The sequence below is a fragment of the Cervus canadensis genome, chromosome 17 (genome assembly GCF_019320065.1).
Source record: "Cervus canadensis isolate Bull #8, Minnesota chromosome 17, ASM1932006v1, whole genome shotgun sequence".
NCBI classification, from domain to species: domain Eukaryota; kingdom Metazoa; phylum Chordata; class Mammalia; order Artiodactyla; family Cervidae; genus Cervus; species Cervus canadensis.
In genome coordinates, this window is record NC_057402.1 from 34,598,253 (window position 1) to 34,608,382 (window position 10,130).

General features: G+C 49.0%; 1 protein-coding gene across 1 annotated transcript; it reads left to right on the forward strand.

Annotated features, from left to right (window-relative positions):
• Positions 1-2,480: 2,480 nt before the first annotated feature.
• Positions 2,481-9,378, forward strand: LOC122419767 (cytochrome P450 1A2). Its single transcript, XM_043434584.1, has 7 exons — positions 2,481-2,611; positions 3,749-4,588; positions 5,379-5,499; positions 5,967-6,056; positions 6,326-6,449; positions 8,030-8,116; positions 8,818-9,378. Exons 2-7 carry the CDS (start codon positions 3,758-3,760, stop codon positions 9,113-9,115), a joined length of 1,551 nt encoding a protein of 516 aa, XP_043290519.1. The 5' UTR covers positions 2,481-2,611; positions 3,749-3,757; the 3' UTR covers positions 9,116-9,378.
• The last annotated feature ends 752 nt before the right edge of the window (positions 9,379-10,130 follow it).

Sequence of the window (10,130 nt, forward strand, 5' to 3'; positions counted from 1 at the left end):
CCCTGTCATCACAGGCTGCTCTGCTCAGCCTCCATGTCCACAAGTTTCCCCAGATCCAGGGACCGTGTCGAGCAGGTGCACGCCGTGGTCAGGGGTACAGTCTCCTGCAGGTTAGAGCCCCAGCTCTAACACACTGCTGTGTGTGGTGCTAAGTCGCTCAGAAATGTCAGGTTCTTTGTGACCCCATTGACTGTAGCCCGCCAGGCTCCTCTGTCCGTGGGGACTCTCCAGTCAAGAATACCGGAATGGGTTGCCATACCCTCCTGCAGGGAATCTTCCCAACCCAGCGATCGAACCCAGGTCTCCAACCCAGGTCTCCAACCCAGGTCTCCCACATTGCCGGCAGATTCTTTACCATCTGAGCCACCAGGGAAGTTATGTGGCCTACAAAAAATTGTATAACTTTTTTGTGCCTCTCTTACTCCATTGTAATCTAACAATAGTATTAATTTCCATTTCATAGGATTAGTAGGAATGTTTTTTAACAAATATAAAGCTCTTATAACAACACTGGGCCCATAAGCATGAAGTGCTGTAAAGTGTGTGACAGACACACAAAGGCCAGTCTCCCTCGCCCCACTCCTCCACGTCTGCACTTACAGCGGAGGCATTCCCTTCTCACAGGTATCCCGCTCTTAAGGTTTGGGTCTCCTAGAACTCCATCTCTTGGCTTTATGAGCTGGGGAAGCAGAGAACCAGCAGGGGACTCCTTACCAAGCAACAGCCCTCCACCTCGAGGCTCCCTTTCCTGCCATAGAGGATCACATACCTTCTCAGAGAGCTGACATCTATCCTGACTACTCTCTCCTCTCTTTAGAGATAAACAGATAGTGGTATATTTTTGAAGAAAACCATTTAAAAGTAAATTCCAGAAATCATGCTGACACTTCATCCCCTAAACATTATGGTATTGAGAACTTCCCTGGCAGTCTGGTGGCGGGCACGTGGCAAGCCAAAAACAAAATGAAACAACAAACACCACCCCCAAAAAAACCTTATGATATTTGTTTTCTAAGAATATTAATCTCCTAAGAATATTTTATAAAATATTCTCCCACCTAATCATGATACTAGGCTTGTATCTAAGAAAATTAACATTAATTCCATAATATCATCTAATCTCCAATCCTTGTTCACATGTCTTCAGTTCTCCCCCTAATATCTTTTGTAGCTTTAAAAGAAAAACATTTTTTAAAATCCAGGATCCAACCAAGTTTCACATATTGCATTTGGTAGTTGTGTCTCTTTAGTCTCTTTGCTCTAGAAAATATCCTTGTCTTCTTTTTTTCTTTTCTTAATGAAATCCACCACTTTGAAGATTCCAAGCTAGTTGCTGTGAAGAAGAGCCCACAGCGCGAATTTTCTTCATACACTATTACCATCTCTCACCAAGAGGGAGGAGGCTGAGGGAGCCTCTCTTTAGAACATATGATCCTCATCGTATCTTGTTTTCAGACTAAGGACCCAGGCTGGAATTCAGAGGTGGCCAGAACATTGTTGTTCAGTCGCTAAGTCACGTCTGACTTGTTGTGAACCTGTGGACTGCAGCCTGCCAGACTTCCCTGTCCTTCACTGTCTCCTGGAGCTTCCTCAAGCTCATGTCCATTGAGTCGGTGACGCCATCCAACCATCTCATCCTGTTGTCCGCTTCTCTGCCCTCAATCTTTCCCAGCACCAGGGTCTTTTGCAATGAGTTGGCTCTTTGCATCAGGTAGCCAAAGTATTGCAGCTTCAGCTTCAGCATCAGTCTTCCAATGAATATTCAGAGTTGATTACCTTTAGGATTGACTGGTCTGATCTCCTTGCTGTCCAAGGGACTCTCAAGAGTCTTCTCCAACACCACAGTTCAAAAGCATCAATTCTTTAGCACTCAGCCTTCTTTACGGTCCAACTCTCACAACCATACATGACTACTGGAAAAACCATAGCTTCGACTATATGGACTTTTGTTGGCAAAGTGATGCCTCTGTTTTTTAATATGCTGTCTAGGTTTGTCATTGCTTTTCTTCCAAGGAGCAAGTGTCTTTTTATTTCATGGCTGCAATCACCATCCGCAGTGATTTTAGAGCCCAAGAAAATAAAATCTGCCAGTTTCCATTGTTTCCCCATCTGTTTGCCATGAAGTGATGGCTAGAACATGCCTATTCCTTATTTGGTTTCACAGGTTGTTGGAGGGGCATTTCGTGAGCCTACCCTGCTGATCAGCCTGGACGGAGTACCCAGGCAGGGTCCCTCCTCATGGGGACAATGGGAAAGTGGTCTGGACTAGCCCAGAGGCTTTCACTCCCAGCACCCTGCCCTGCGTGTGTGAGAAGGAAGCATTCCCTCCTGACTCTGGATCCTGAAAGGAGCTGGATCTTCCTCCCCAGGGACACAGCACCTACCCCAGCAAGAACTGCCCCCGGGCCTTGGGAGGTAGGTGGAGCTGGGTTTTGTGGCCCAAGGCCAAGAGCTAATCCTTTCAACTTTTTTCGGCCACTTTGCTATCAGGTGACCGGGACAGCAGGGCCAATCTGATAGGGGTGCTCTTTATAAAAGTCCCCTCAGCTGGAGCCAGAAGCTCCGGATCAGCCCCCACAATCCTGCTGACCTCCAGCACCTGCTTCTACAGGTACCTTTCTTGGGCCTCTTTCTTAGCCCTTGGGATCCCCCAATATATATCTGGGGAATCATTGGAGATGGAGGGAAGCAGGGACCCTGGGTTAGATGTAGGAAGCCTGAGTTCTAGTTCTTGCTGCCCAGTTCCAGACTTCAGTTTCCCCAATTTTAAATGAGAAGCTTAGACTGGGCCTCCTCTAGGGACTCTTAGTGTGACTGGAGTGGAGAGGTGGGTAGGGCTCCCCACCTGGCATGAGGATAGCCCTGGCCTGGCTACAGCCCAACCTCAGCCTTCAAGACTGTGAGAGGAGGATTTCCCTGGTGGTCCAGTGGTTAAGAGTCCTCCTTGCAATGCAGGGGATGCAGGTTCAATCCCTGGTCGGGGAGCTAAGATCCCACACGCTACAGAGCAACGAAGTTCATGCACTGCAACTAAGACCCAAAGCAGTCAAATAAATAATTATTTAAAAGCAGTGAGAGGATGTGAGAGACTTCCCTGGTGGTCCAGGGGTTAGCACTTCCGCTCCAGGGGACGCAGGTTCAATCCCTAGTCTGGGAACTGAGATTCCCACATAATGAGCTGTACAGCCAAAAAAAAAAAAAAGACTGAGAGAATGAGGATTTGTCCTCTCTTTTGTGTCTTAATAAAGAATGCCCTAGGGAAGAGGGTATCAAAAGCCATTTGCATGAGCCCTGGGATCTTGGTCTCATCGCTGTTGTGAAGAGGGGAGCAGCTCCCTGTTTCCAGGGTATGAGGAGGTATCAGCAGGAAGGGTCCCTAGGCAGGCATTCTTTGGCACAATGCCCAGCATACACCCTGCACTGGGGTTTGCAAGAGTGCTTCCCTGTTTTGAAGTGATCACTTCAGCCTCAGAATTGGAAACAGGTGATAGGCAGAGGGGAGGGCCAGGACTGGGAGTTCAGACACTCACACTGGGAATCTCAGGGCTCCTTTCCAGGCCTCAGATTCTGTGATGCACTGTGGATGAGGTCCTGGGATGCAGGACCTATGTAATTTAGTGGATGTAACTCAGTCTTTCTCACTCTGTTCGGCTGGGAACCAAGGACAGAACGTGGGCAAGTGCTTATTGACTGAGTAAACAAATGAATGAGTGGCTCCATCTCACCCCTCCTTCCTCTTCCCCTGCAGTGGGTACAGATGGCATTGTCCCAGCCCAGTCCCTTCTCAGCCATGGAGCTTCTCCTGGCCTCTGCTGTCTTCTGCCTGGTATTCTGGGTGCTCAGGGCCTGGCGGCCTTGGGTCCCTCAAGGCCTGAAGAGTCCACCGGAGCCCTGGGGCTGGCCCCTGCTCGGGCACATGCTGACCTTGGGGAAGAACCCACACGTGGTCCTGTCACAGCTGAGCCAGCACTATGGAGACGTGCTGCAGATCCGCATTGGCTGCACACCCGTGCTGGTGCTCAGTGGCCTGGACACCATCCGGCAGGCCCTGGTGCGGCAGGGTGATGATTTCAAGGGCCGGCCCGACCTCTACAGCTTCACCTTGATCTCTGAGGGCCAGAGCATGACCTTCAACCCAGACTCTGGGCCGGTGTGGGCTGCCCGGCGACGCCTGGCCCAGAATGCTCTCAACACCTTCTCTGTCACCTCAGACCCGTCTTCCTCGTCCTCCTGCTACCTGGAGGATCATGTGAACAAGGAGGCTGAGGCCCTCCTGGGCAAGTTCCAGGAGCTGATGGCAGGGCCTGGGCACTTCGACCCCTATGGCCACGTGGTGGCATCGGTGGCCAACGTCATTGGTGCCATGTGCTTCGGGCAGCACTTCCCCCAGAGGAGTGAGGAGATGCTCAGTCTGGTGGAGAGCAGCCATGAGTTCGTGGAATCCGCCAGCTCCGGGAATCCTGTGGACTTCTTCCCCATCCTTAGATACCTGCCCAACCCAGCTCTGCAAAGGTTCAAGAGCTTCAACCAGAGGTTCCTGCAGTTCGTTCGGAAAATGGTCCAGGAGCACTACCAGGACTTTGACAAGGTGAGCCCAGGGTGCAGGCGGTATGAGGGCACCTGAGAGTCTGGGTGTGGCCCCCCTCCCCCAGCACCAAGGCAACCACACAGCTGTATGTGGCCAAGGCCCAGGAAGTCTCTGGGACACCTCGGGCCAGCTGTGTGACCTGGAGCCAGTCCCTCTCCCTCTTTGGTCTCAGTTTCCTTCTCAGGGCTGCTCAAAGCCCCAGAGAGGTAACCCCATGCAAGGGGCCCTGGCAGAGCCCACAATGCGGGGTGCTGTTATTAGGAGAAGGCTTTTGTTTTACAGGAACCTGAACCCTGACAGAGGCTAATTCCCAGCTCACATGTCACATTGCTTCCCTGTACTCACACCAACCTCCTCCTGTGAAATTGGACCCCTGGCGTTATTGAGAGGAAGGGTCAATGGAGTATGAAATGATACTTTAAGCCCTACCTAGGGCTGCTACTGAGCTTCCCAGGTGGTGCTAGTGGCAAAGAACCCTCTTGCCAACGCAGGAGACATGAGCTCAATCCCTGGGTCAGGAAGATTCCCTGGAGGAGGGCATGGCAACCCACTCCAGTATTCTTGCCTGGAGAATCCCATGGACAGAGGAGCCTGGAGGGCTCCAGTCCATAGGGTCACAGAGTTGGAGACAACTGAAGTGACAGCACACACATGGGGCTACTACCAGCTGCTGCCATGAGCTCAACTTATTGCCCAGAGGCCAGCAGGTGGGGCCATAAGGGATGGGACAAGGGACCCCAGCCTTCAACCCCAGGAGTGCTAGGGTGACCCTAAACTTATGCCCCCTCAGAACAGTGTCCAGGACATCATAGGCGCCCTGTTCAAGCACAGTGAAGATAATTCCCAAGCCAGCAGTCGCCTCATCTCCCAGGAGAAGACTGTCAACCTTATCAACGACCTCTTTGGGGCCGGTAGGAGCCAGACCCTTGCCCCTCCATCCCTCAGTGCCTGCTGCTCACCCACAGCCTTGCCCAGCCCTGGGGTCCATCAGACAGCCCATCAACCACAAGTCAGGTGGTATAGGACACAGAGACCAGGCCCAGACTCAAGGTTTGAGCCCAGAAGGTACCACCAACTCCTGGTGAAAGCCCAGCCAAGTCCCTCTCCTCCTCTGGGTCAGTTTCCCCACCTAAACAACAAAGGCTTCTTTGGTCTCTAAGTCTGGGCCCTTGTAATCCCAGCAGCTAAACTTAAAAGCAGTTACTCGAGTTTGTGCAGAGGAGACTCTGCCTCAGCCCTTAGAAAATTCAAGGTGAGGGTCTTTGGGGGAAAGGAAGCAGAGAAAGACAATGCTTGCTACATACATGGTGGGTGCTTGGTAATACTGCCTTCTCATTCTTGTCTTCCTTTCTTCCTCACCATGCCCCATGTCGTCCAGGGTTTGACACCATCACAACAGCCATCTCCTGGAGCCTTATGTACCTTGTGACAAATCCTAAGATACAGAGAAAGATCCAGGAGGAGCTGGGTATGTGGTGTCCCCCATCCCTCTGGTGGAGGGAAGCCTTGGGGTCCCAGGTCATCTGTTCAATCTACATATAGCTGTTATGTGTCTACTAAGCCCTGGGCATGCAGTTCTGCCCACCCTTGCCTAGAAGATACTGGAGGGTCACTGGGTCTCAGACCTGTAAACTGACACAGTGCCACGTAGGGTGATGCCTGGTATGAATGGGGACGCAGATGCCATGGAGCAGGGGAGACAGCCCCTCAGCCTTCTCTGTCCTCCGTGCTCTGCAGACAGAGTGATTGGCAGGGCACGGCGGCCCCGGCTCTCCGATAGATCCCAGCTGCCCTATTTGGAGGCCTTCATCCTGGAGACCTTCCGACACTCCTCCTTCGTCCCTTTCACCATCCCCCACAGGTGAGGCCTGCTTCTTCTGCCTTCGCACCCCTGAAGGCTTTGCCCTCTTTTCCCTCCTTCTTCTCAGCCCTGGCCCTGGTCAGACCTTGGCCTCTCCTTCCTGGCCATGACACCAGATTCCTCCCAGACCTTGGCATCTACTCTGCCCCCATCCAGTCCAAACATGATCAAAGTACCCAGCCCTCAGAAGAAAACCAAACTCTGACCTCAGCTCTCATTCACCTCCACTCACATTCTCTCCTTCAAGTATGCTCAACCCAGCCAGACTGGCCTAACCACCCCTCACGAACATGAACCGGTCAGCCTCCAATTTAGCTTATGCTGGAACTTCTGCTTGAAATAACTTCTACCCTCTTCTCTGGCTACCAGAATCCTATCTTATCCTATTCTGACACAAACTTCCCGTCCCCTAGAAGCCTTTCTCGACTCATCCAGCTGGCATAACTTCATTCTGATATTTTGTAGGACTTAGAGCCATTTGTCCTATAGGATTAGGTCCTGGGATGTTAAGCATGTCGAGAGAGTTAGCGAGCACTTACTTCAGCCCATACGTTGGTCTAGTTATTCCCAGAGGAAGAGGCCTAACTCCTCAGCCAGACTGGGAACTCCCCAGGACCGGCCCAGACTGCCTGCTTCTTAGCTCCGGAGAGTGGCCAAGGGCACAGTTGGCTACAGGCAAAAGTGTAGTAAACATTTGTTGAAGAACAGGATCCAAGAAAGGGGAAGAACCATCTCAACCCTTCCTTGCTCCTGAAATTCCCTCTGAGTGTACAGTGGGGAGACCTCGGTGGGCAGGCTAATGGAGTGGGGTGGAGGTAGGCGCAAGAACCTCCTGAGGTGGGCGAGGGGGGCTTCACCCTGGAGACCTTCGGACACTCCTCCTTCGCCCCCTTCACCACTCCCACGGGTGAGGACTACGTGTTCTGCCCTCCCACCCCTGCAGTCTTTGCCGTGTTTTGTCCCCTGCTTCCGGAGAGAGAAATTAGGAGTCTGGGATTAATGTGTATACAGCTATTATATATAAAATAGATAATAACAAGGACATACTATATAGCACATAGAGGAATATTCAATATCTTCTAATAACCTATCATGGAAAAGAATCTGAAAAAGAATACCTGTATATCAATTTACAATGTTGTATTAGTTTTGGATATTTGTTTCATCAAAGTTTCAGCAAACTTTGAAACAAACAAATTTGTTTCAATTCGTTTCAGCAAAGTGATCCAGTTTTACAAATAAACTTAGGAGTTTGGGATTCAATTTTACAGATAAAATTGAATTACTTTGCTGTACATCTGAAACTAATGCAACATTGTAAATTAGCTATATGTCAAATTTTGGACTTCCTCAGTGATCCAGGGGTTAAGACTCTGCCTTCTAGTGCAGGGGATGTGGGCTCAATCCCTGGTTGGGGAGATAAAGTTCCACATGCCACAGGCATGGGGCCAAAAAAAAGTTTTTAAAAGATGCCAATAATTATATGCCAGTTTTTTTAATGGTTAAAAAAAAAACAACCCTCCCAGTGACACCTCAATTTTCCAGCCCCTGAACCTGACAAAGCCCTCTTCTCTCCTTAGCACAACAAGGGATACAACACTGAATGGCTTCTTCATCCCCAAGGAACGCTGTGTCTTCATAAACCAGTGGCAGGTCAATCATGACCCGTGAGTACACAATCCCCACTGAAAAATGTGTGATGTTCAGCAGTCAGGAAAGCTGTTTGCCCCCTAGGAACTGGTTACAAATAAAGGAATGGTGCCTCGGTGGCTAGTTAGCCTGCTCTAAGGGATAAAATATAGGTCCATGTTTCTCAAACTTTAGTGCATTGACTAGGAAATTGGTTATAGACTATGGCGCTCTATACCCCAACGTCCCGCAACAGGAGGTAAGGTGGATTACCTCAGATGATTCTGATGTGAATGACTTAAGGACTTCTTTGGATAATCCCACTTTAGTCTATAAGTAGAAGGATCATATAATTTACCATCCAAACTAGGGCCCTTCTGAGTGTAAAAAAGGATGCTATCAATAATTACTACAAAACCATAAGCATAAACGAAGATGGACTGTTGGTTCCCCTTGTATATTGAGTAGGATAGAGAAGGATAAACTAACTTCTTTTAGTTAAAGTATGATATCTTTAAAATAGCAAGTTACTACTAAAAAGCACTATTTCCAAGGCTGGTGATTTTAGAGAGAGCTATGTAAAGAAACAAGCATCAGAAAACAGTTTGGCTCCTTTCTCCACTCTCCTTTCATTGCTCTATTAGATAGATCTATTCTAACACAGAAGTCCCCCCCACCAGGCCTTTCCCCTGCAGGGTCTCCCCACCCAGAGATTCCACTTCCTCTGTTCATCTTGCAGGAAGCTGTGGGGGGACCCATCTGAGTTCCGGCCAGAGAGATTCCTCACGTCTGATGGCACCGCCATCGATAAGATCTCGAGTGAGAAAGTGTTACTCTTCGGCATGGGCAAGCGCCGGTGCATAGGGGAGGTCATGGCCAGGTGGGAGGTCTTCCTCTTCCTGGCCATCTTGCTGCAGCGGCTGGAGTTCAGCGTGCCGCCAGGTGTGAAAGTGGACCTAACCCCCACCTACGGGCTGACCATGAAGCATGCCCGCTGTAAGCATGTGCAGGCACGGCTGCGCTTCCCCATCAAGTGAAGAAGCTGCCGGCCTTCCGAGGCGGAGGGAAGGGAAGGGTGGGGGTCTCTGAGGAACCCTTGTTTCTTTTCCTTTCTTTCTTTTTAACTAACAGCTATATATACCATATAATTGTAGTCCAATTGTACTTCAAAAAATAAACAACCTCATAGAAAAAGAGATTAGATTTGTGGTTACAGTGGGGGAGGGAAAATTTGAATGAAGGTGGTCAAAAGGCACAGATTTCCAGTTATAAGATAAATAAATAAGTACTAGAAATGTGATGTATAATGTGATTAATATAATTAACACTACTGTACATTATATATGAAAGTTGTTGAGAGTCAATCCTAAAAGTTCTCATCACAAGAAATAATTTTTTTCTATTTCTTTACTTTTGTATCTATTCAAGGTGATGGATGTTCAGTAAACTTATTGTGATAATCATTTCATAATGCTTATAAGTCCATCATTATGCTGTATACCTTAACTTATAGAACATTATACGTCAGTCATATCTCAACAAAACTAAAAGAAGAAAGGGGCAGAAGACGTGGATAGACAGTTCTCTAAAGAAGATATGCAAAGGGACAAGTACACGAAAAAAATACTCAACATTATTAGTTATTGTATGCATGTGTCCAATTCTGTGTGACCACAAGGACTGCAGCCTGCCAGGCTCCTCGGTCCATGTAATTTTCCAGGCAAGAATACTGGAGTGGGTTGCCATGCCCTCCTCCAGGGGACCTTCTCAATCCAGGGACCGAACCCATGTCTTTTATGTCTAACCTGCATTGACAGGTGGGTTCTTTACCACTAGCGCCACCTGGGAAGTCCTATTTGTTATTAGGGAAATGCAAGCCAAAAATACAATGAGATACCATTTCACACCTACTAGGATGGCTATAATAAAAATTAAAAACTAGACTGTTATTTGGGGATCCCCTGGCAATCCACTAGTTAGGACTCCATGCTTACACTGCACGGGGTGCAGATTCCATCACTGATCAGGGAACTAAGATCGTGCAAGCTGTGC

Excerpts from the sequence above, each read along its gene's own strand:
- LOC122419767 (XM_043434584.1), top strand. The coding sequence starts at position 3,758 with ATGGCATTGTCCCAGCCCAGTCCCTTCTCAGCCATGGAGCTTCTCCTG. Across the intron at positions 4,589-5,378 it reads ACTACCAGGACTTTGACAAG|AACAGTGTCCAGGACATCAT; the intron begins GTGAGCCCAGGG and ends ATGCCCCCTCAG. Across the intron at positions 8,117-8,817 it reads TGGCAGGTCAATCATGACCC|GAAGCTGTGGGGGGACCCAT; the intron begins GTGAGTACACAA and ends TTCATCTTGCAG.